Below are 25,835 nucleotides of genomic sequence, written 5' to 3'. Positions count from 1 at the left end.
AATTCTCTGGTTCTGGCTGACTCGCCTCCCTTGTGCCCGGTGCGTAAATGTGGAACCGTGTGAGCCGTTAGCTGGACTTTGAAATGAGACAAGGCTGATACATCAGAGCTCTGTGCCACTCGGTGAAGCCAGCCTGATTTATACGAAGCGAAAGGAGGGGGCGTTTGTTTCCAGAGGCACCCAAGGCCACAGGGTCCTCCATTAGCACCCTGACCTCTGTCTATGGGACCTAGCGTTACACTGGAGAGGAGGGAGGAGGAGAATTGGGGATAGATGGATGGTGCACATAAGGAGCTAGGCTTTCTTTCTTAACAATGAAAAACTACTAATGTTTAATAAATGTGGCTATTGTTGTGGTGAATAGCATTGATTGATTTTGTTTTATATTTCAAAAGAAACTAATTTAATAAAATGAAAAAACTATCAGGGAAAAAAAAAAAATCTGTTTTTCCAGCCCTGTATATTACATTCTACAGTCTATAATTGGCCTGTACTGATGGGTCTCTAATTAGCTTTGTCTTAATCACGTGGTAAAGTGCAGCACCTCCCTGGTGTTTACTATCTGTTATCCATGTTGTAAAATGTGTGAGCTTGCTCGTAAAGGATTAACAACTTACTCTCACTTTGTGGAGAAATGGCGACGTTACTGACTAATCAATGCTATTCAAGCAAAAACTTTCTTGCAGCATTCAAAACATTTATTGCTACTTTCAACTTTAACTGAAAATTTGCAGTTGCATTGCATTTGAGAGCACAGATGCAAATCCAGTGCTGTGTGTGGGGGTGTGTGTGCGTGTGTGTGCGCGTGTGTAAGTTGTTGTTTTAAGTGGTCCCCAGATCGGGTCATTCAAAAGCATCCATGTCCATTGAGGTAGCTTACATGTTGAAATCTGCTTTGTGGAATTTATTGTTTTGAGTAAACACGTTTTATACATAATCTGATTTGCATTACACACTGCCTGTTGTCATAGTGATACGTTGCCGTTTTCATAACACTTTGGGCTCCCTCAGGCCTGATGTGTTTCTGTCAACCACTGGCATACTGTAAATTTCATCCCCACTCTCCACTCCTACAGATTAGGTAAAAAGCCCAAACAATCCCCTTGTAGTATACCTCAAAGCATGCTGGGTAATGTGAAACAGTCTCGGTCCTTGTTCGGGTATGTGGCAAATTACAGACACAACAGGTTTTACTGCCCCGTCCCTAAGGGTATGGCATGAATAAAAGTTGAAGGGACGTGGAAGGTGTAAAACGCTGTCTGGGACATGATGTGATTTTCCGACTCACAAGGACTCCTTCAAGAACTGGTTTGTGTCCATTGCTGGGTTTCAGATGACATCACAACATTCTATCAGCCAAAAATATTTAATAGAAATGAGAGGCGGCTAAAGTCAATATTCTTAAAATGTAGATTTTTGTTGTAAGACATTGAGTTCTTGGGTCAAGTCAAGAATCAAAATCATCAGTTACAACATTTGTGAATTTACCTTTTGAGTATTTCATGGCAAAGTATAATGTAATCAATGGGAAAAACTGGCTCCAGCCCCCCACTTGGGACTATGATATAATGAAAATGATTTTAGTTGATTTTAATGTCAATGTGTGCAAAAAAATTTAGATTATATTTTTTGCCCATACCAACCAGCCCTGTGTATATACAGCTGGGTATGGATCTGACAATAATTGATATAGTATTTTCTGAAGTAATATGGTAGACTTCAAAAGTAGATTGAATAAGAAACTCCTGTGAAGTAACATGTTAAAAACAAGAGATTGTGGTCAGTGCTGCCAACACTGACTTTTTCTCCGCTCTCATTTTTTTCAACCTTCAGTCTTTGAACTATGACTTCAGTGGTTGCACTTGAGGTTTAGCATGTCATTTCTAAAAGAAAAGTTGCATTTTTACAATACAGTAATAGATATTGGGCTCTGCGAGGTGATTGCAGTAATAATTGCACTGTAATGTGCCTGTAGATTTGGATATCACCTGAACATTTATATTATAGATTCACCATAATACAATAATAACACTTTTGTACAGTTTTCTCTCTTTTGTTTATCATTATTCTGGGCCACAGACAGACCTCTACAGTGTATGGTTTAAACATATCTGTCTTTAGTAGTAGTGGGTGCATTTATTGACCCTTGTACTCCATGTTGTGGTAAGCCCCTGCTCCAGTTATGTTTGTTTCATATTTGCTGCTATGTCACCAGAATGATTGCCAGTCATAAAGTGTGTTTTTGATGGCAGTCTTTTATAAATTGTTTTCGCTCAGTTGGTAAGGGGTGGTGCAAAGTACAAAGCAGGAGAATCAGGACACCCAGAGGCTGATCTCTATCTGTCACTGATAAAAAAAAAAAAGCTAATGTCTGACCTGGCCTTTCTCCCTCAGGGCCGCTTGAGTCCAGCTTTCAGAATCACAGAGACTTCTCCCATAGGTGTCGAGGGTAGTAATCTGCAAGTGTGAAAGATCTGTTCTGTTCTATGGTGAAAGTTGGGTATTTTTCTATTAAAATGTATCTTGATTTTACACTTTTGTACCTTGATTTAACAGTATGATCAGCTTGTCATGGATAGATTTCACTGTGCACTATGATAAAGTTGTATTTTTTCTTGAACCAACATTACTTCAATGAAAACTGTGTTTTCTTTAAACTTAGTGACACACACATTCTTACACATAGTAGGTGTTTCCCTGAAAATTGGGAGGCACTTTTGAGATGAACAATGTCAGTGACTTTTAGTGTTGCTTGTAACTGGAAAATCTTGGTTGACTCACAAAGGGCATCGTCTTTTTGTAGTCCAGTGAATGACCATGAACATAGCAATGTCCACCTCTGCTGAATATTATTAACCCCAGTCATAACTGTTATCACTGTTTCAGCCCTCAACTTTCACAACACATTTCACATCACATGTTATCTGATACTAAATATGTCATCCTAAATTTCCCTTTTTTGTACAAACCCTAAGAAGAGCAGCATTGTTCATAAAAATATAGCAATATTAATCTTAGTACTTAGTTTAAAATCAAACAAAATCATGTTTGATCAGTAAGTTAGTCGTAGGCTACATTCCTACTGTATCCTCATTATACTTGACTAATTTGAAAAAATAAAATTCTATTTTATTTTATATCATGATTATACATCATATCATATCAACGATTATTGTGACTGAAGGTGTGACCAACTCCCTTTGTATTCAGTGACTACTACAGAAAAGTATCCTTGCATCCTTGCTTCATTATGTATTTAACTGAAAATAAAGTCTAATTGGACATTGGTTTTGCTTTTCCTTGCATTATGTACAAGCAAAAACATTCCTACAGTATTGGGTGCTTTAAATGGTTTCTCAAGTTTCACAAAATGTATGGCTTTTTTTTCCAAGTAGATGTGCACCATTTTCTCCTGTATGTGCGTGTATCTGCTTTTCTTCCAGGATGCTTTGCTGACAGGGCAACAGTGTGGTATGCTGAGGTGCTGCTGCCCGTGATCAGCGCCCAGATGTTTTGTATTAGGCCCTAGGAGGTGCCATGCTCAGCGGCGCAGTGATGGGTGGGGATAGAGCTGGCCCCTCCGGTCCAAATGACGCATGACATGGTGCTGCCCTCTAGGCTTTTATTTATGGCTTCCCATGTCAGTGTAGCCCGCTCCCCCGACGAGCCCCTGTACCTGTTGATTTAACTAAGCTCGACCCTAAATACGCATGTGCAGTCTCCAAAAGTGATGTGAATACTTTTGGAGATGTGTTTGATCTGTACTGTTGCACAAGAGGTGAGGCGGCACATGTGAAGTGACTTGAGCAGAATTAATGTCATGTCAACTGCCAGCCGCACACTGCCCCTTTTATCAGTACCTCTGATGTGGAAGAGGATGTGAAATCTGGAGCAAGAGTGAGGACCACATCTGATCCAAATGCATTTTCTGCTCAAGAATTCATGTACACATCACACAGCATTAACAAATTGAAGAATACACTGGCAGCCGGGCCTTTGCATACACAGGTGTTCTGCACAAACTTTACGGGAATGCTCCAATGATCCCACTCCAAAGGTTTGAAGTGGTTTGAAAGTAGCAGAAAAAGAATGTGGAGGAAATGAAAGCATAGGGAGGAGAAGCAGCTCGAGCATAGATGACAGAAGGAAAAATATTGAAACAGATAGTGTTAATAGTAGAAGAATTTGATGAAGATCAGAAAAAGAATTGACGTGCCGTGCTATAGTGCCAACAGAGCCGTCAGAGCAGGATGAGTGGAGGGAGTATCTCCTCCCTGCTAATCTCATATTTCTTTGCTCTTTGGTGAGTGAACGCCGAAAGAGGGAGCGCTGTCAAGGTTTTATGTGGCCCTTTGAAAACAGAAGAAGCCCCTTTGCTGTACAATATATCAAGCTTCAGAAGTCCTCTGATAACAGAGCACTTGTATCTCCCTCCCTGGTGTCTGTAAAGAAGCCCAGTTTGAAATCCATTCAGACTCTATTGTTTAGTCTAGCAGACATCCCTTAGATCATCTCCATCAGTAGCTCACACTAATCCCCTCCATTTTCTCCAGAAGCTCAGGATAACAGGAACTACTTGGAACTGGGTTCCAGAGAACTCATTTGTGACAATGATCGAGGGAGAGTTGCTGTAAAGTGGAAGTATGACCCTTATTTTGGCAAAAGAGACAAAGTCAACTGCCTCAGAGCATAGAGTTGACTGACTGGAAGGAGAAGTTTAACTACAAAGTCAGTAAGTGATACTGATGACATGCTGGTGGTCTTCACATCATTAGATCCTCCCCGATGTCTTTGATGGCTGCTCTGCTCCATCAGATTCATTCACTCACTGGTGCAGTTAAAAATCTCCATAAGCTACATTTTCTCTTGATCCCTCTGGATCATTTGGCCTTTTTGTAACATTTGTGCTTTGTGAGACTTTTTTTATGTCCAAAATGTCTTTGTCGTATTTCTTGTGCGATGTGGAACAGTGAGAATAGACACAGGAGTCTGATTTGTAAGGGTTAATGTGATCCAAAGCTCCATCAGATCCCAGTTTTGTGCTGGGATCCTCCAGGGACTGGGCCTTTGTTTGGAAAAGCTGCTGATTGAAGTGAAGTCTCTGTTGGGGAGCCATTAGCAGCGCAGCAGGCCCAGAAAAATGAGCCGGCCTTGTCACTCCACATCAGGAGCTCCTCGGATGCTATCGGACTGAAGTGGGATGAACACGAGTCTTTGAACTAGAGACGGACAGATAGAAGGGTAATGAGCCAATGTGTGAAGAGGATATTTGGGTATCTAGCAGCAGTTTGACCACTTTGTTATCTGTGTATGTGAGAAAAGGGGGGTAACTGATGAGCTATGGGCAGACATGGGATAACGGTTTTTCTCTATGCACTTTATATATGTTATATCAGGTTTTTTTGTTGTTGTTTTTTTTTGGTCCTGACAGTATACTTTTGAAGATGCTGCATTTTGAATAGTTTGTAGAACTGTTCAAGTGCCCATTGCCTTTTTTTTCTCTGGGACTTCATACACATAGTATGCCATTCCTACAATATGGTGGAGGCCTGTGTCCTTGGTGGATCTTCAGGCCTCTGTGATTGGCTGCATGTTGTATATCAGCAGCATTGCCACTGCCTTGCTCAAGATTTATGGCTGTTTATCTGCGGCCACCCCTTCTTTTAACAGATGGGCTCTGACTATTTACTCAGGGGGAAAGGGCCCAGATCTGATCAAATGAATGCAACAAACATGAGGTAATTAGGCCAAACTTGTGATTGCAATTGATTGGTTTGCAAAAAAATCAAGTGACAGTTCACATTTGTATTATGCAGTCTGGAGGTTCTTTTCTAAATGAAGTTTCCTGCTTGAAGTGTATATATTCATGGAGTGGACACCATCAGATAGAAGTCTGTAATGTGATGGATTTTTATTTACAAATATTAGCTTTATTAGTATTCTTGTTCTCAAATTTCCATATTGGTTCACTAGGTTTGTCCTCTTAAATCTTATATTGAAGTAGTAAGTCTTCATCTTCCTGATTGTTAACGATAAATTAGGTCTTAAAGTTGCTGTAGCTTCTCAAATAAAAAGTATTAGCCAAAGACCATCTTTCTTAAGTCTCATTACATTGTTGCAACATTGTTGTCACTACCTGCCGGTGTCATGTTTTTCCTCCTCACTTTGAAATATACCAACCAGATTTTGACCCTTGCACCTGCCAGTCATAAATTGTGATTCCTGGTTTATGTTTCTCATAATCTGTAGTTAAATGCTTTGAAAGCAACGTCGTAGCGAAGTTCACAGTAGTCTGTAACATCTTCTGTTGCATTCCCGACAGACAGCCTGATACAGCGCCCAGAAAAATTGTATTTTCTCAGGATTAAAGGCTGATGAATGTGTCCTCGGAGCTTAAATGCACATGATAATTCAGGGACGGTCCGCTCTCCCTGTCCATCTGTGTTAATTTGTCAAGTCACGTCCAAAATGGAGGCGGGAAGAGTGCGACATCGTTGGTGGGCCTCATGATGAGATAAACTGAGCCAGACTCTTTACTGATCAGGAACACTTAGACTTTATCTGAGCCTTCATTCAGCACTAACTCACACACACACACGCACACACACATACCCACACACACACACTCACCCCCTCACTCACTCACTCACTCACACACACAAACTACAAAAACAATGGAGCATGAGAGCATCTTCTGCTGTTAGATACTGTGTATGTGTGTAGTTTGCTTTGAGCCTAAAATGACCACATGTGAATTAGCCCACATGATAAATCTAAATCTTGTTATAATTTAGTAAACCTTAAATCTGATCAATCCTGGTGTGTTAGTTGGTCCCCAGTGTGTAGTTACCAGTTTAATGAGGTTGGCATTAATTGTGAGTTTTGATTCAAACTGATGCCAAATACAAATTGTTTTTGGATGTAGGTACGGCCAGTTTGTTTAAGACATGAATGTTTTGTGGATAAATAATTGTTGGCGTTCATACCATTCACGTTTGCATTATTATCTAGCGACAGTTTGATATTGAAATCACTATATTTATCCTGACATTACACTGACACTACCGCCAGATCAATATTTTAGAAGATAAGACAATAGAGATTAGGGCTGAAACGATTAATCAAAGAAATCGAGTAATTAGTTTATTTTTAAAAAATGCTTTGATTATTATGTTATTGACTCGATGATTCGTTTAATTTACATAATTTGTTAAGTGAAGCGCACAGAACCATTACGGCGCTTGTTTCCACACGGAGCATTTTACTGCGCGGCGCCTGCTCCAGCTGCACCGCAGTGAGAGGCGCAGAGGATTTGATTCACACGGGAGTTTTGGGAGAGGAGGTTTGTTGTGTGTGAGCTCTGAGGACCGCGATGATGAAAACAAACCAATTCAAAAAAAGACCGCGACGAGGGGCCATGGAAATATAGATCCACGCGAGGGACAAAGACAGAGGCTAAAGTGAAAGACACACGGAGCCAATACGAGAAGAATGGTCAATACACAGAGTGAAGTCCTCAAAGCACAACACGCTAAACGCATGAACATGTGAACTCTTACCTTTGCTCAAGTGATGTGACATAAAGCTTCAGCTACTGTAACTGTAGCTCAAACCTGTCCACAGTACAGTCTGGTGACAAGTAGTGAGTAATTTATAAACTTTATAGGGAGATTTTGAACTGCTCTGTCTTTCTATAAGTGAAATGCTGTAGTGTATTTAAGAATGCAATATTTTATTGCAAGCAGAGATTGCTTGTTTGTAGTAACTATGAACCATAACTGTTACAAACGTGTATTTAATACATGTATGTGTATATATATATAATTACAGAATATAGAGAAATTAATTAATCAATTAATTTAAGTAAATAAGTGATGGATTACTCCGTTACTAAAACACTCAATAGCTGCAGCCCTAGTAGCCTTTTCATTACTCCAGCTTGGTGGTATAGTGGTTAGCACATCTGCCTCACACCATGAAGTTCTTGAGTTTGAGTGGGGAGATTCTCAGTGTCTAGCTGTCACTAGTATAAATGTACTTTGTATGTTCTGTTCTTTATTCCCATGGAAGTTTGTATTTTAAGATAAGGGTGAGAATTATTAAATGTGTTTCCTATGCATATCCATCCAGACTGGTGGTGTCGGCTCGGGTGGGAGATATAATATTCTCTAGAGCCCAGCCCACACTAAGAGCCAGCAGCATAGGAAGGAAGAGCACATCTGGAGCCAATCTTTACAATAGCGTTCTGCTCTGTGTCCACCAACCTGCTGCCGCTCACATCAGCTCTGTGTGTCGACAATCTACAAGTGCCCCATACAAGTGTTGACAATTCATTTTTGTGCTTAGATAATTTTTTTACATGGCGTGTCAGTTGATACCTCTGTCCAAGTCGGCCCCTCGGACTTGGGAGATGAGCAGGAAGGAAATGACATCATGGAGTTTGAAGTCTCAAGCTTGGCACGAGGAAGCTGGAGTTATGGTGTGAAAACATGAGAAAGCAGATAGGGCATGCTTTTTAATGACTTCTGCTTCTCCACTGAAAATTTGGTGGAAGTTAAAGTTGGAGCATACTGGTAAAATCGTACTGTTCCCTCGGTACCACCGTCATCCTGTTACTAATAATTTCTCAAATTGAAATTATCTTTAAAAATTTGCAAAATGCTTCTGTGTGAATCTATCCTCATCGTTTATGAATTCAGATGTTACCCAGGCTAATGTAGGAAAATAGAGAGCAGCCAAAACATAAAATGCACATGTTGAGCCAATAAAGCAAGATAAACAGTGCAGAGGAGTGTGAGCCAAAGACAACACCAGCGGAGGGGAAAGTGTCCTGTTGGCATCAGGTTTCTCAGAGTAAGTGTTATTTGAAAAGCAGCTGAAGGGTGACACTCACTATCACTCCTACCACATCTCCTCACGTCTTCCTCCTCTGCTCACTCCACCATATGTTCTCTCTCTCTTTGCAGGCTGCTCTAAGTGCCTTGAAACAGCTGTCGGAGCAGGGACTGGACCCAGTGGAAGTCAAGGTAGGCCGCAAAACAATGGCCACTTTTTGTACATGTACTGGGGTGGGACAATTACAATTGACTGGTTGTAGTTAATAAGATAGAAAGTCATTGTCTCATATAATACAAGCCATCCGGTACCCATGGTATAATGACTGTGTATTGACATGACGTACAGTCTCCCTGTATGAAAAGCTGCATTGTTGTATAATTAGATGTAACAATACTACTGTAGCACTAATAATTATAATGTGTTAGTATTTAGCACCCAAACTTACAACAACGTTCAGTACCCAAAATCACGTCTAATACATTACACTAGTCTTGGTAACCTCGTTTAAACCATCAATACTAAATCAATACTTAAAAGAAAGCCAATTTCAAAGAGATATCAATTCCTTTGTCACAGTGCAGTCCACAATGTATGGTTCCTAAAACTGTATATTATTGTTTTCTCTAGCCCAATGTCTGCCAGATCTAATGTTACATTTCAGTGTATGCTTTGACAGGAATATATATGGACTTCCTGTCTCCTTTTTATCTTGTAAAAAGTAGGTCAGTATTTCATGTTAAGAAGACCTTTTGTTACTGATGACCTATATTATATATAAAAAAAAAAAAAACTAAATCAAGCTCCGGGTGAACTGTTTGAGTTAATGCACTAGTTTCATAATCCCCCTTCCATTGGACACAGAGCGACAGGGAGACATTTCCTCCACAGTATTCTCCTATAGGAAAGTCTGCTCTAGGCGTATGATACATTTACATGCACTGTCATCCTGTGAGTGCTGCTTATCTGTGCCCAGGCTTCACAGTAGCAGCAGCCGTCTCCCTTTGCCTCATTTCCTTCCTCAAAAGGAGGAATCCCAGGCAGATTTTTTTGGAAAATACAATCTAGCATTTCTCTGTTTTCTTAGAAGGTGTGTCACTGGCAGGATCTGGGCAGGGCTGATTTCTCAGTGCCCTGGAGTCAGTCTGAGCAGAGACTGCAATAGTAATGTTCTAGCTTCTGTCAGTAGTGACTAGTGCTATAGACTGGGGCCAAGGTGGTAGCACTTACACTTTCACCTGTGCACTTTTTAAGCACTCATGTTTGAGTCTGCTCAGACACAAAGCAGATTCAGGTCAAGGACTGTCTTAATTGTGTGTTCACAATGACAACACTTTCAGTTTCAGTGAAAATGCTCATTTACCAGAATCCATCTGCAAAATGGGAATTGGTTATCCATTGAAGTCTTTAAATACTCATTTTCTAAAATTCTGAAGGAAGTTACACAATTTTGAAACTGATAGAAAACTGTGGAGTTCAAACACAACACACAGTATATATCAGATAGTTGAGAATGCAGTTCATTTTCACAGCAAACAGGTCCTCTGTTATTTGACTATAAAAATTTGGTTAAGCCTTCAGGAGTCATGAGTCAAGTTGGCCAAATGTTACTGAAGAGGCAGATGAGCTGAAAAACAGTTTTTAAATTGGTAAATATGAATGTGGTTAAAATGATCAGTTCTAACTTGATATGTTTGTGTTTGTTTTGCAGAGCGAATCAGACTAAACAGACTAACTCAGGCACCACCACTCAGGTCTGCAAGGATTCAAAGGCTGTCGTCCAGGAGCTGACAACCCTCCAAAACCCACCCCTCCCTCCCTCCTCAGCAAAAACCTCCAATGACCTCTCCCCCCACAGTGTCCCCCTCCCTCCTATGTTACCCCCACGATCGCCACTGTATCCTGCAAAACCTGTCAACATGCAATAGGGTGGATGTGCACCGAGAAATGACCGACTATAAAACACAACCTGAGTCTATGTGAAGACAACGCTATTTTAACACGTTTATGAATTATTTCTGTCGAAGAAAAACACCGTTATGAGATTCATGCATGGTACTGTATGACAACAAGGGAAATGCATAGACAATTTCCCTCACCGATATGTTATGGTATGGTTAAAAACAAATATGTACATCATGCCATTTAGAAGATTTCAAAGGGGCGAAACCAACTTGCATACAGTAGCTTACTTATGGGGGTTCTGTTCTATTTTTATTTCTTTTTTGTTATTTTATTAATCTAACAATGCTTGAGTACTGTATTTAAAATTAACCAATGCCAGTGCTGTGAAAGTTGTAGTTGTTGTCTTCATATATAGTCACCCAGCTTACCTTGTATGCTGATTTAAAAAAGAAAAAAGTAAATTCATCTATCTATATGGATGTGTATGACTTGCAAGAGTATCATATTCCAGAAAATAACACAGAAATTTCTTTTCATGTGGACGAAAAGGACAAAACTGGTGTTAGCAGTAATCAGTAGAAGTGTGACAAACAGGAAGTAGAGGATGAGCTTCACCTGTACTTCCTGTATGGTCTTTTTTTAACCAACTCCATGGTCAGCCACAGCATCCCTGGAGCGGAGGCACTGTTGTACTACTTTATCTCACAAAAGGCCAGTCCCTTCAACAGTGGCAGTTCACATTAACGCCCGTCAAAAGTTGTAGTATCCAAAAAAGCTTGTGAGAGCTTTGTTTGGGCGGCGTGCCAACTGCATGGCCTCCAGCAATGAAAGGTCCTCTCCATTCCAGTGATTTTGTGTCAGTGGACCACCCCCCCTCCCCCGTCCACAGTTTTGTCGATCACATCTACACCCATTGTGTGTGTTGTATTGACCCGCCAAGGCATCAACTGGGTGCTTTTAATGCCTGCATCTTTTTGGAGCAGAGACAAACCCTCTCCCCAAAAGGCCACTATGAATTACTTGTTCACTGACATTGAGGATGTGTTGTCTTCGCTGTGAGTGCAATAGTGTAATACGGCTGTTTGTGTTACTGAAATGCAGTAAAAACACCTCAGTTCATGTGGAAAAGAGCCATGTTTCTGCGTCTTCTTTTACCATTAAACAAATTCACCATAATTAATCACAGATGGCCATATAGGCTATATATTTTGCAATATACAACTCAAGCTTGGACACAGCTGGTAAATAAAAATATATTATTTGTGATGTCAGATTATGAAGGTAGTTAATCCATACACAAACCTATGAACTTGAATATTTCATGATATAGAACAATAATTAAATGTGGGGACATGTTAGATATGTTTTGGGGTGTTATATTATTGTTTCGTAAGAATTTTTAAAAACAGTATTGGAACATCTACATTTATGGGAAGCTTGTAAGCACATAATTTTGTTTGTTCTAGTTTGGGTGTGTTTTTATTTATTTTGATCTAATTGAATATTTTTATAGGCCTCTTTCATAGTGCCGTATTAATTACCATAAAATGTGTGTTTACCGGTAATTGGCCAATTCTTCTGATCCCAAAGCCAATAGATCCATGCCTCAAAACACACTCTGAATTGGAGCGTTGCAATGACATAATGTGGTGCATGTTTTAAGTGCCTGCCTCACCTCCAGTTGTTTCTCTGTGTTGTAGTTTTGCCCGCACGCCTCTCCTCTGCCTGTTACACAGATGAATGAAAGCACATGACAGCCTAGATCTAATTCAACCTGGCTGACTAATGGACTGGGCTGGCAGCTACATCTGCTAGCCATTGAGACGAGGGCCGTTCACACACATTAGCAGCCAATCTCTATTCCAGAAGTCCAGGTAGTAGTGGCGCTTGGGACTTTAGCTTTAAGATGAATTGCCTTGTATCAAGCGGCCAATATGGGAAGTGGAGCTTACTGCCCAAAAATAGAACCAAATCAATGAGACTGGGGAGGCTTGTCCATTCTAGGCAAAAGCAAATGCCACACACATTGATTTTTACCACTGACTTATGTGCAATTGACCACCTTGAAGTCCTCTGAATAAGTGGTGTATTAACAGTAGGATAAAAGATTGTACTTCAAGTGTTGATGGATGTATAAGAAACATCTGAATGCAAAACCTAGTGAAAAGCAATTAGCATGAAGATTAGAGGGATTTGGGGGGGGGAACAGTAGCTGGAAGCAGTTTGCAGCAGCCAGCATTGGTCCAATAGGAATCAGAACTGTCAATACAAGTCTTCATATTACAGCTAATCTACTTGTGTGCAACTTTATCCAGCTCAGATTAGTCACGGCAGAGGAGTCGGAGTTGGGACGGGCCATAAGTTTGTGGTGTAATGAGCGGAGGAGAGTGTCTGGAGTATGTGTTCCCTGTCCCAAACCGAGAAATCCATTGGTTCTGTAGAGACATCAGTGTCTGCTCAGCTAATAGATGGTTTCCCACAGTGGTTTGTCCCATTTTCAAATCAACAGCTGTGCCCTCACCCAGTAAGCATTTGTTTTTGGTATGATCGCATTCTTCTTGGCATAAAAAATGTACCCCTATTTTTTGATTATCACATACTTTTTAATAATAGTTTCTATTTATATGTGGTCAATAATGAGGAGGGCTTTATTTGATGTGAAACACTAATTAGGGGGATGCTTTGGGGATTCTCCTTCACTACACAACACACATCAAGAGTTATTATCTTTATTTTTTAATTATTCTTTATTTTATGTGCAGAGCTGCAATGATGAATCAACTAATTGTGACTGTAATTGACTCAAAAAGGAATTGTCATATTTTGATAATCATCTTTATCTGAACTATACAGACTCCAAAACACATGTCAAGACCTTTTTATAGCAAAGGCAGTGGCATTATTAAATCAAAATCTCCCAAAAATAATAAACAGATTTTCAACATTATTATACTTAATTTCTAAATATTCTGTTTAGAAACCTTCAGTCATCATATTTCAACCTTTGACTAGTGAAAAAGTTTAATCGCTTATTAGATTACTAAAATAATTGGTAGTTGCAGCCATATTTATATGTATTATTGTATTCTATCATTGTTGCCTGCTATAAAAATTTGACTACATTTACTTGGTAGTTTACTCATCTTTGAATTGCACAAGGACATTCTTTAAATTAATTACAAGCGGGGCTTATGCTAATCCCCATGTCTTGCACTGAACCTCTGAATCATAGTTTTACTTTCACAATAGAATGGAAGATCCTCTTTAAGCTATTAAGTGGTACTATGAAAACAGCCATGTGTTCAGTTTTACTCCTAGTTCAAATGTAATGATGACAAAGTCTTTAATAATCTAGTTTACTTTATTATTTTAAGTTAGGTAGAGACACTAAACATCAAAACCACATTTTGCTCAACTCTAGAGCAGTCCAGAAATTATTACAAAATAAGAAACATTGTGATGCGGTCAAAATAAAAAGAAAATTAAGAGGTAGAGGATTTAGGCTCATCTTTGTGACTAAGGAATCAGGCCTGTTGGAATGTAGGTTTAAACGATGCATCAGACAGTCAGAGCAGACATGTGGGTTGTAGTGTATTCACAACATTGAGCATTTTACAGGGACAGACGCTCATGCTACTCACATTACAGCTGTGGTAGTCACTGGCCTATCTGCCTATGAAGGAGAGGGCTTAAAATTCAAAAACATATTGGTAACATACATTTACAATATAAACATTTACAGAGGATACGCGTTCTCTCCATAACCCTTATTTCCTCTATGTCTCAGTACAGTTAACACGACACACATGCTGCTTCGGCCCAGGACACGTACTCCATTTTAAAGTGAAACTCAGGAGTGGGTCACGAGCCATTAGTCCCATTTGGAATGTGTAGACTTCACTGTCAAAATGTTTTGTGTTCAGAACAAAACTTTGATATCATGTGAATTGTATTACAATGCATAAAATAGACGAGGGATGCTGGTAGGTCGCTGCTGGTTTGACCCAACCCCACACAGAAAGGTGGCAGTGTCAAAATTACAGTGCATGTCTACAAAAGTGAAAATATTTACTGTTCATACAGCAACATACTGCATATTCACAATGACTCTAGATAAGGCTGGTGACTACATTAGGTAAATAGTTGATTATTGGATACCTTTTCTGCATGATTTTTTAAAAAACTAGTGACAGAATATAGATGTTTTCTTTTACAAATAATACGACAAAACAAAAGTCAAATAAATCTTGTGTAGTACACAGCTTTCTTTGTCCCAGAGGAACAATATGGTAAACCTTTGCATTTGCTCAATGCAAGTGCCCCAGTCTAAAGTCCGTCTGCTCTCCTTCTGTTGTCCCATTGTCATCCACAGTGGTTGTTTCCTCACTTGCAGGTTTATGTGCACCCTGTACGGGTTGCAGACAGCGCCCTCTAGATCCCATTCTTTGCTTCATTGTTGTTCATGGCCTCTTTTCTTTGAGCTAGGAAGGGGTACATGCATTTGTCGGCACCAAGAAACCGGTACATGCAGACAATGGCTTCAAAGGGCAGGATGCTGAAGACAAAGAGGTATTGATTAGTATTCGAAAAGAGTGTAGTGGCCTCAAAACTGCTGTGTTTAAATCAGCCTCACCTTTTCATGAAGTTCACCATGTAGATGATGCGAGGAGTGCAGACCATAGGCTGGTCCGTCAGGATAGCCCTCATGGCCTGCTTCACACAGAACTCAGGCTTCAGCGGGGGCAAGAATGGCTCAATTTCCTTTCTGAGAAAAAATAAAATAAAATTTTAGAAAATAAAATCTACATTTCAAATAAAAGACCTACACTGAAAGTAAAATGTTCGTGTACAGGCTGTACGTGTTGTGCGTGTATAACACATCATGGTACAGTGCACCTGGTGGGGAGTTTCCCCTGGGAACCTTTTGTTTAAGGTGCTGACCAATGACTAATATGCATCAATGCATTATTGAAATTGAAAGCACATCTGACTGATTTCATGAAGACTACCTTATCCTGCAGCCCTTGAACATGCCAGTGTCCATCAGGTAAGGGCACACCAGTGTCATGTTGATGCCATCCTTCTCTGAGGCTTTCAGCTCATGGCTCAGTGATTCATGGAAGCCAATGGCACCAAACTTACTTGCACAGTAATCCTGTGGGAATAAACAGAGAACAGGTTAGCCCAGTAAAAGCACAGGGACTAGGGAGAGCGCATTATCACACACCCCACGGGCATACACGGCTCTAATGATACAGAGACAAAGGCCAGACAGCCACTGCGCTGTTCTACTGTTTCAGGAGCATTCTTCTACAATCCTTCAGGAGACTGCGCAGCTTGGCCAGAGCGGTTTGATGTGGTTCACTGTGAAGTAGTCTTAACAAGAGCGCAGGCAAACACAGATGCTTGTTGATAAAAAATAAGGGTATAAAGAGATACAACTGCCCACATTACACAGCTGATTTCCTCAAACCAAAACCCAATCCAGGAACCACATGTGAGACATTTCTCCAATGCACAATGGAGGGACACTGAATACATGTTTTGATATGCTTGTATAAATGCATTCATTATCCATGCAGAAACAAAGTGCTGATTCATTTTAGTAGTTTGCAGATCAGGTTTTCCCCGCTTACAGTGGTGAAGAGAAACCCCAAAACCACATTTATATCAGTTTTAATAATTATAACTAACTTAATAGTCCTTAAGAATAATAATTCTAAAAAAGTCAAGTCTAAGAGGAAGAGTGAATACTGAATGTTGGTCACAAAGCAAATTAAGATGTCTCTGTCAGCTCATTCTAGGGGTTGTTTCCAGTTGGGGGACATTGACCCTGTCTCAGTGTGTTAGTTTGGCAGAGAGTGCGCCGCAGAGAAGCACTGGTTTCATTTGGTGGGAATGATGGCAGAGTGCTGTGTGTATGATACCAACCTCCACTCCAGCTGTGCTGAATAAACCCAGGGAGCTGGCAACTGTCACAATGTGGCCATGATTCAGTTCCAGCATCTTGGGGAGAAACGCCTTGGTGGTCTGGAAACAGACAGAAAGACAAAGATTAGTTCACTGGTGCAGTTTGTCTGTGCCAAAGGCCTTTGATCCTCTGCACCCCCCTATCTGCCCTGCTCCATGGAGACGTCTGAAAGGATTCACAGGCTGCATAAAACAGAAATAGACTGACTTCTAGAGGGACAGACATATAAATATGATGGAACAAATACACATTTCCCATATTAGCACACGCTTTGTGAGGGGACAGGACAGGTCCAGCGTTCCCACACAGATCTGATACCAGGAGAGGCTCTGCTGTGAAGAGCTGCTGACAACACCATTTGCAGGCTTGTGTTCCCTCCACTGGCCTAACAGTGCACCTGAGCCCTGACTGTTCCCACACTGTCCTGCGCCTGTCGGGCCGTGCTCAGCACAACAATTGCACAGAGACAGGCGCACAGATGAAAGGGGTTCAAAGCACTGCCACGTGAGAGCTCAAGTGCTTCAATCTTCCCCCAATCAGAGTGAGAAAGTGAGAAATGCAACACCAGGGAGAGGATTAGAGAGGAAAAGTCATTGATTACATTTGATTAACCAACATTTCCTTTCCCCACTGGAGCGGGAGGCTACCTTTGGAGCTGCCCTACACACAGTATGAGCCAATCAGCAGGTGTGACATGTGATGGCCAGACAATAGTGATAGGAACTGACCAATCCCTCTCTCAGCAGGGGGCAGCAAACAACCATCAGGGCTTTTCTGAGGACTGCCTTGTTTACGCTCTGTATGCAGCAGCTCACATTCAACTGGTTTGAATTAATGTCACTAGGGTTACTCTCAAAACAGTGCGGTTTAAGTACCAATATGAGACAGGCGATAAACAGTCAAAACTGGAAACAAATTTGCAAATTATTCCAAATGTAATTTGGACGTTCCTTGGCGATCAGCTTTAGTACATTTGGCTATTGCCTAACTATTGACAAGAACCTTGATTCTGCTGGGAATTCATTACTGCACTTTCCTATAATTCTAACGTCATATAATAAAGTACAGTTTTTGCTTAGCTTTTAATATGAGCCTGGCTTGTGTACATTGCACTAGGTAGAAGGATTGGACGAGAGAGCATGGTACCAGGTAGTACGGGCTATGAAAGCACTGGCAGAGGAGGGAAGCGCTCATTAAAACTGCAGAGAGAGATTAACTGCATCAGACCTGCTGGATTTGAATGTAATCTACATTTTCTGCCGCATGTCTGAGAAGAAGCAGTTTGAGATATGGAGTTGCTTGTTATTCTGACATATAAAACTGGAAGCATTGCCTCATATGTATTTTAAGAAGATGACCTCAGTGTTTGAGATTCATTTTGATGCCAGGTATAGCAGATGCCAAACATCTGTACTCTTACAGGACATCCACATGCAGTCATCATTAGAGGCCTAAAGCAAGGGGTGCAAGAAACTGAAACTTGGGCAAAAGCTGAGAAAGGTCGTGTTGAGCCAGAATGGCAGTAGATGACGAGGGAGTTGCGTGCAAACTAAGCATTAACTTTAGATATGCCGTACCCATCTCCAGCCAAAGCTCCTACTTAAAAATGACTTGATCTGGCTCCACACCTTCTTGCTGAAGCCAAGTTTCAGTGCACAATTTCGCTGAGTGGTTATCTTGGCCTACACAGGACAGGGCCAAACGTGAGCCTCCCACCCCGGACGTCCTGCTTCTCATGGCAGCTCTGGCATGTGGGTATGACCTCCGCTGACCTTTCAGACACTAAATGTGTGAAAGCAACCGGGGGCTCGTGTCTTACATCAGAGTGGCCGTAATTGGGTCTCAACGCTCTTGTTCCGCTAAATTACTCGCCGACACAGCCAGGGCCTCCACCCTAAATAAGGGTACCCTGCTCCCCGTACACCCTTGCTAATTGGTTGTGTGCCCCCAGGAGCATTTAAGCCACACAAAGCGTCTTGCAGCTGGGGTGTCAGGCTGCATTAGCGCTAACGCCTCATCGACACAAGTATGAACAAAATATTGGCCCTCGCTTTGGGCCAGATGGTCATTTAATTGGGCTGACTTCTCCCTCAACGAGAGATTCGAGGCACTGCGCCGGAACTGTTCTGATGCTACAACAGATCATGGAATTTGAAAAGGAGGCTGGGACTGCACACCGGGCAGATTGGAAGCTGTGGTCACTTGGTCCAGTCAATCCCATTTGTCAAATTCACTTGAAAAACGAAACAAATCTGTAAAGCAGGAAGGAAAGGCTTTGAATACAGACAATTGGGCAGGCAATTAGGCTCTTGATTTGAGGCTCAGTGTGATTAGTTGACAGAGGATTAGCCTGGAGGTCTCGAGATGTTAACAAAAAACTTCAAATTAGATACAAGAAAAGACTAAGACAGACTTATTGTAATCATCCAAATACAACAGGTAGTACACATGAGACTTAAACTGATGCGGAGCCATAGTGCCGCCACAGGTGCACTAGGGCTGAGGAGGGGCCCATATGAAAACCAGTCAAGTAGGACCCTTCTGCCTGGCTGCCCCCTTTCTCTGGCTACAGCAGGAATGTGGCCTGCGGAACTTGGCTCTTGTCGTCTGGCATCTTGTCAAAGCCGATCCACAGACAAGAAACCAATTGTCAGATAAAGTGGGTCAGCAGCGGCTTACCATTACCCTCTCGCCTGTGGACGCGACCAAACCACTTTTTTACTTCCTCATCTTTCCTCCCACTGCGCTTTTCCCGCCGTCATGCCACTCAACAAAGGAGATATAGTCTAGGAAGCCGGAGCTTAAGCCAGCATATTGTTCATAAACCACCTGTTGATAAGCGTTTCAATATGACTCTGATGACTTCCTTTCAAGTTGCTCCTGCCACACACAAACTCCAGATGTTGTTACTCTGGGTCGCTATGACTAAATACTAAAATGGCTTGATCACAAATTGCAGGCTCGAGTAATGAAGATAACAAATTAAATGTGATGACCCCATGCTTATTATAGCACAAGACAAGAGACTGAATCATAGTCTGGCATCTCATGATTATATTGGGATATCAGTGCGGCCTTTGAACAGGCTGATAGTTAAGTGCACATAATAACGTGTATTTAAATTTAAATTTAAAAAGGTGCACTGAAACTTTTCTGGTGGATGGTACACCACCTACTTGTCCCCATGCATGTCTGTAACAAAAAAATCCCCTTTAGGGATGTAAAGTAATTACAATTTACTTCGTCATGGAGACAAGCAGGTGGCGTACCCTTTTCCAGAAATGTTACACAGGGCACCTTCAAAACAAGCATAATATGGCATCAAAATAAATAAAAAAATTGAATACATTACTTGCAGAATTGCAGCCAAATGGCAGTTCAAACTGATTTGATTTCTTGAATGGTACAAAATATATTACATCTTGTTCAGAGAAGGCACGCCATTTAAAAAAAAAAAATTGAAAGCTATGCAGGAAAAGTCTGAGTTGAGTATTTACTCAAAAATAACTTAAGCCAGCAGTACAGTAAATGTGTGTGTACAGGCAGAAAGCTGACAGGCCCTCCACAGCCTAATCTCTATTCATGGAGCTTGTGTCTTTAATGAACCACATCCTCCATTCGGCCTGTCGCTGCTCATTAAATGCCTCCTTTATCTGCTCCTTCACACCCTCTACCCAAAATGAGAGAACACAAACAGACACCCCCTTAAAGAATACCAACTCTGCCACACCATGAGACCACTGCAATAAAGAAATGAGCACATCTCTTCATCATAAGTCACACAATACAATGAAGGATGCAGAGGAGCATTTCAGACAGGTGTGGGGCATGCACTGGAATTACGCAAACCACTGTGTATGCAGTCACCGTGGGAGAAACTGTTGCCAGGCATCTGATCAATTCTCATGACTACATAATTAGGAACGCAAAAGGGTGGGGGCTTAAAGGAATGGTTAAGAAAATGCACTGGCATTGAATGAAGATCCGGTGTCAAAAATGATTCTAAAATGTCCTAATTCAAGATTCAGTAATAGTGCACCACTTTTATTCCTTCACCATGTGCCTCTGAAAGATTTAGGGAACATTATTGGATACACACAAGCACTGCTGCCTTAAATTAGAGAAGAGATCCACAACTAAACCCACATGAACATCCTTCTATCAGTGTCAGAATGTTACAAGGAAATTCCATAGAACTGCTGTTTGGATTGACAGAGAACACTTTTGATGAGAAAAAAAACGTGGAAATCCATCTGCTAGAGAGAATGATGTATAATTTTGTTGTTACATACATACAAGAGTTGGGATAGTATGCACACCTGTTGCCCCCCATTTCGTGATTAATAACATTAAAATACCGATATCATTTGTGCGTAAACTCACCCAAAAGTGCGCATGGCAGTTGACCACCATGGTGCGTTCAATTAGTTCATCTGGACACTCCAACAGATGATGCCCGGAAACCACACCGGCGTTGTTGATCAGTATGTCCACCTCTCCCACCTCACGGCGCACCTTCTCGGCCGTGGAGTAAACGCTTTCCCGCTTGCCCACATCGCACACGTAAGTGTAGACCTGCGGCTGAAACGGTGGGACTTCCTCCACTCCGCCAACAGGTCCTAATGGGGAAAAACGAGCAACATTAAAAATGGAAATATGTTCAGGTTAATAAAGGGTCTTCATTTTCACTTCATGTACAGAAGTCACCAACATGCATCTTGAGTGCATTTAAAGCAACCCGAACCAGATTAGAAGTAACACGCTTCCGCTGACCGTGACGACCAACGTACCTCTATGTAAGCAACACACTTCACACCTACCATCTTTAGCCACTGGAGTGTCTAGTTCGTGGTAAATCTGGCGCACCATCTCCGCGGTTTCCTCGTTGCTCTGGCTGTTAATGTCCCACAACACCAGGACGGCCCGTCTCCGAGCAAACTCCTTTGCAAAGAGCCGCCCCAGGCCGCTGCCAGCACCGGTGATCACGCACACCTGTCCCGCTACGCTCTTCTCCTTTGGTTTGACCACCCATTTGGCCCCGGCGGCCACAAACGCCCAAAGTACCTTGAGAATTACCACGAAAAACTCCGCGAGGATTATCATCATGTCTAAGATTCAGTGAAGGCAATAAAGCCAATCTGTGTGCAAATTATTTGTCGGAGCGTGAAAAAACACTTGTAGAGACCGTGCGTAAATGCGCTCAGAGTGAAACACTCGCTCCTGTTTCCAAGCGGAGTTAGATCTGTGAGCAGCTGTTTCAAGACACACCGCTTCCTCTGCTGCTCCTCCACTCAACTCATCCTTACGCACATCGCACTCCCTATTTATTCAGTCCACCCATCAGAGCTAGGACCCAATAGGACTGAGACTAGGCGCTTGTCATAAGTAAAGCTCCGCAACCACGTACATTAAAGGTGATGTAACCCCAGAGGATTTACTGTATTAAATTAATTGAATAGTTTTTAGGAGCTGTGGATTGTACTGGGGGATCTGATATAGGACTGCCATCAGACTAGTCCCTCGGCTTTCAACAAGTCACTAAGTTTCTATTGATCTAAGTAAAATTAGCAACACAAAATAAACTGCTTCATAAATTAATGTTTCTGGGCATGAGTAGCCTATCATAAGATCATGTTTGACTGAAGATTTACGCAGACATTTGGCTGTGCTTCAACGGGGTTTGCTCATTACGCACAGAGAGCTGGCCGAAATCCAGACGCACATTAACATCTAGGATCAGTTGAATTGTTTCCCTCCAACTGATTTGGTACAAAAAGATTCGGCTCCCAGAACATGTCCTAAATAAAAAAAAATAATAATAATAATAATAATAATAATAATAACAATAATTACGAAAAGGAAAAATTACAGTAACAGAACATACAGGCTGATCATAACATAAAATATCAGAAAGTGTATTCTGGTGATGGAATTAGTTTTAGTTTTTGCAAAGTAGGCTACATTTTGACTTAGACGTAACATTTAGTCCCTAAATCTGCTCCACAATCTTGCAACGAGGTGAAAAATAATATGGTTCAAAGTCCATTGCTTGGAAGCGCCCCGTGGTTTAGGTTTAGTTTATGGGAGAGTTGCTCCCTCTTCTGTTTAATTGCGCACATTACACGGACACGTCAAGGGGAAAACCATATTGTTATAAACAATCATGTAAAAAACTGTAATTAATACCTTATTTCACTCACAAGATAAAGCCAGAGTTTTGGCTGTAGTTGCCATCCATCCATCCATGGATGGCTGTAGTTGCCCTTTTAAAAAAAATAAAATGTAAAGGCATTGCGAAAGGCGACTCGTGGGGTCCTCAGAACCTTTAACGCGCACATGCGCAGCGTAAGATTTCTCTTTCTCGGTGGACACAATGGCGGACACAGAGTGAGTGTTTACCGCTGTCATAAAATCTATGCCCATCTTGTGTTTAAATAAACCTTTTAGCTTATTTTGTGATCTATTCGAGTGGTGTCATTGACATACTTTAGGTCTCTATCAATATTTGTGAATAAACGTTAAATTTAGAAGTTTGCTGAGCTTCTGTAGCTGTACTGGTCGCATAGCTCTAAGTAAAACATGGTTCTCATGTGCAAAACATGTACTTAAAATGTCAACAAGTCACAGGTCTTACTGCACTTGTATTAATGCTATGCGAGTATATTAGTGGCCACCTTTGATCAGAATTGTATATAAGCTTCATTGTAGTATTGGAAACACCGGGACGCATAACGCGAGCCGGCTAGTGACGGGTTAGCTTCTGAGTTCATGATGGCACACTCAACACAGACGGGCTAAGCTTACTTTCTGCAAGAACTTCTTTCTAAGTCGCTGTGTTTCTTACCAGAAAAAAGGTCCCGGCGGTCCCTGAGAGCCTTTTGAAAAGGCGAAAGGCCTTTGCCAAAATGAAGGCCATGCGCATCAAGAAGGTCCTCGTTGACAAAAAGGTAAGGGCATGCTGAACGACGGATAGGATGAAGCGCCAACATGGCAACAGTCAGATTGTCTTATGCCTAATCATTTTGCATCTAACTAGGCCCGTAAAGCAACTAGGAAGTTGATCTACAAGAGGGCTGAGAAGTACCACAAGGAGTACAGACAGATGTACAGAAAGGAGATCCGCTTGGCTCGCACTGCCCGTAAAGTGGGAAACTTCTATGTTCCATCTGAGCCCAAACTGGCCTTTGTCATCAGGATCAGAGGGTAAGGGGAGCAACTGTATATGTATTTGAATGATGTATCGAGTGCATTGCCAGATGAAATCTTATGCCATCACATTACGTTTTTAGATTTTGTTCTGCTCACCTATATAAACATAGTTTTAATGTGGTTGATGATGCATACTCTTTCCCCGACATATCGGCCATGGTGAAACAAATTGTTCTTTTAAGCCAACTTTTCTGAAACCACGTGATTTTAAAATGTGGAAAGTTGTTTCCTCAACAGTTCAGATTTGCTTACTTCTCACTTGTTGTTTTATCTAGTATCAATGGTGTGAGCCCAAAAGTCCGCAAAGTCCTGCAGCTGCTACGTCTGCGCCAGATCTTCAATGGCGTGTTTGTCAAGCTCAACAAGGCTTCCATCAATATGCTGAGGATCGCAGAGCCCTACATCGCCTGGGGGTAAGGCACCAAAACCTATCAATCTGTGAACTTATCACTGGATTGTGGTTAATGATGTAGTACTTTTTTCCCCGTCATATCGACCATGGTGATTACTCGAACTAAGCCAGTTTTGTCTGAAACCATACAGAAAATTCTACATTATCCAATTGAAGCATAAAATGTCACTGACAGCATTTAACTCATGGTATGAATTTCTCCAGGTACCCCAACCTGAAGTCTGTGCGTGAGCTCATCTACAAACGTGGTCATGGGAGGATGAGGAAGCAGCGCATTGCCCTCACAGACAACGCACTGATCGAGAAGGCCCTTGGTAAGGACAAGACTTTGTGCTTGGCTTGTTTTTATCTGAAGCAATTTATCCCAGGGATGGTAACGAAGTGGTTTATGATGACAGTTTTTTTCCCCGTCTTATCGACTTTGGTGAGAAAACTACAAACTAAGCCAGTTTATTCTGAAACCACAAACCGTGATATAGTTGAAGCTGGTGTACCAGACTTAATGTAACTGAGTAAATTTTTTTTTTCTGCAAGAGTGCATTGTAAAAGCAGCACTTTGTGTCAAAAGAAGGGTACACACCGTCTCTAATAATGGTGTTTTTTTGTTTAGGTTTTTTTTTGTGAACTCTGTACAGAAAGCAGCACTCTGTTTGGCTGTGCTTGGGCAGTTCACACCAGTTTCACAGTTGTCTGAAAAAAGCTGTTCTAAATCATGCATAAATTAAGAATGAGTTGGACAAATCAGTTACTACTTTTCCTTCTGCTGTGTGAAAATAAAGTACTCCGGCTTTAATGTAGTTTGTGTTCATTTTTAATTACCATGTGTCAATCAGAATTGGTTGTAAATTTTTATGTATATGACTGTTTGCTTGATTTTAGGCAAATACGGCATCATCTGTATCGAGGACCTCATCCATGAAATCTTCACAGTTGGCAAGAACTTCAAACCTGCCAACAACTTCCTGTGGCCCTTCAAACTGTCCTCTCCTCGTGGTGGTATGAACAAGAAGACCACACACTTTGTGGAGGGAGGAGATGCTGGCAACAGGGAGGACCAGATCAACAGAATGATCAGGAGGATGAACTAGAGAAAATGGTGAGCTGAATACTGAGAGAAGAGACTGCTTCAGAATGTGGTTAATGATGCATAATCTTTTTTCCCCATCTTATCGACCATGGTGAAACTATGCTAACCTAAGCCAAACCTGTCTGAAACCAGTGTTGTTCATTTTATACTGTTAAAGAGGTTGTTGTGGAGTTGTACTTAATCTTTGGTCTTTTTTTTGCAGGTTTCAGTGGACTCAAATTGTACAATAAAACATCTAAAAAACACTTGTTTGTCTAGTCTTTATTTATTTTTGGATAAGCAGCAAACAAATCACTCGTAATATTTGAATATAGATTTACTTTTAATAAGACCATGAGATGAGGTTTTATGCATAGTAAATTTGTGGTGTACTGCTTCTCAAACTGCCTTTTCATTACTGAGTTAGACATGGTTTT

At 41.2% G+C, this 25,835-nt stretch overlaps 3 protein-coding genes and 3 non-coding genes across 6 annotated transcripts in view; 5 read left to right on the top strand and 1 right to left on the bottom strand.

Moving 5' to 3' along the window:
- stau2 (staufen double-stranded RNA binding protein 2) overlaps window positions 1-11,872 on the top strand; it is a 56,627-nt gene extending 44,755 nt beyond the window's left edge. The window contains exons 14-15 of the mRNA XM_033985994.2: window positions 8,967-9,026; window positions 10,547-11,872. Of these exons, the coding sequence (XP_033841885.1) occupies window positions 8,967-9,026; window positions 10,547-10,561 (75 nt within the window). The 3' untranslated portion in view covers window positions 10,562-11,872. The remainder of the gene's footprint in view (window positions 1-8,966; window positions 9,027-10,546) is intronic.
- Window positions 11,873-14,082: 2,210 nt separating this feature from the next.
- rdh10a (retinol dehydrogenase 10a) lies at window positions 14,083-22,028 on the bottom strand. The gene is made up of 6 exons (XM_033986030.2): window positions 21,532-22,028; window positions 21,095-21,330; window positions 16,672-16,770; window positions 15,750-15,895; window positions 15,374-15,505; window positions 14,083-15,295 (listed from the first exon to the last, which is right to left on the bottom strand). Exons 1-6 carry the CDS (start codon window positions 21,815-21,817, stop codon window positions 15,172-15,174), a joined length of 1,023 nt encoding a protein of 340 aa, XP_033841921.1. The 5' UTR covers window positions 21,818-22,028; the 3' UTR covers window positions 14,083-15,171.
- A 962-nt stretch (window positions 22,029-22,990) lies between these two features.
- On the top strand, window positions 22,991-25,686 carry rpl7 (ribosomal protein L7). Its single transcript, XM_033986034.2, has 7 exons — window positions 22,991-23,098; window positions 23,559-23,658; window positions 23,748-23,914; window positions 24,196-24,333; window positions 24,537-24,646; window positions 25,212-25,428; window positions 25,622-25,686. The coding sequence occupies exons 1-6, from the start codon at window positions 23,085-23,087 to the stop codon at window positions 25,418-25,420; spliced, it is 738 nt and encodes a 245-aa protein (XP_033841925.1). The 5' UTR covers window positions 22,991-23,084; the 3' UTR covers window positions 25,421-25,428; window positions 25,622-25,686.
- LOC117388749 (small nucleolar SNORD12/SNORD106) lies at window positions 24,375-24,462 on the top strand. Its single transcript, XR_004542851.1, has one exon. It is a non-coding gene; the product is annotated as a small nucleolar SNORD12/SNORD106 (small nucleolar RNA).
- On the top strand, window positions 24,711-24,800 carry LOC117388750 (small nucleolar SNORD12/SNORD106). Its single transcript, XR_004542852.1, has one exon. It is a non-coding gene; the product is annotated as a small nucleolar SNORD12/SNORD106 (small nucleolar RNA).
- LOC117388746 (small nucleolar SNORD12/SNORD106) lies at window positions 25,463-25,554 on the top strand. The gene has a single exon (XR_004542848.1). It is a non-coding gene; the product is annotated as a small nucleolar SNORD12/SNORD106 (small nucleolar RNA).
- Window positions 25,687-25,835: the final 149 nt, after the last annotated feature.

Source organism: Periophthalmus magnuspinnatus, chromosome 20, assembly GCF_009829125.3.
Source record: "Periophthalmus magnuspinnatus isolate fPerMag1 chromosome 20, fPerMag1.2.pri, whole genome shotgun sequence".
In the NCBI taxonomy this organism is placed as follows: Eukaryota; Metazoa; Chordata; class Actinopteri; order Gobiiformes; family Gobiidae; genus Periophthalmus; species Periophthalmus magnuspinnatus.
The sequence above is the reverse complement of the archived record's forward strand: the minus strand, read 5'-3'. Positions and strand labels throughout refer to the sequence as shown.

What these genes read in the sequence shown, in the direction of transcription:
- rpl7 (XM_033986034.2), top strand. An exon ending in AGGTCCTCGTTGACAAAAAG is followed by an intron (nt 23,659 to 23,747) that starts GTAAGGGCATGC and finishes GCATCTAACTAG; the next exon opens with GCCCGTAAAGCAACTAGGAA. An exon ending in TTTGTCATCAGGATCAGAGG is followed by an intron (nt 23,915 to 24,195) that starts GTAAGGGGAGCA and finishes TGTTTTATCTAG; the next exon opens with TATCAATGGTGTGAGCCCAA.
- rdh10a (XM_033986030.2), bottom strand. Translation starts at nt 21,817, where the DNA reads ATGATGATAATCCTCGCGGAGTTTTTCGTGGTAATTCTCAAGGTACTT. An exon ending in TCAGCACAGCTGGAGTGGAG is followed by an intron (nt 15,896 to 16,671) that starts GTTGGTATCATA and finishes TTATTCCCACAG; the next exon opens with GATTACTGTGCAAGTAAGTT. An exon ending in TTCAAGGGCTGCAGGATAAG is followed by an intron (nt 15,506 to 15,749) that starts GTAGTCTTCATG and finishes ATTTTTTCTCAG; the next exon opens with AAAGGAAATTGAGCCATTCT.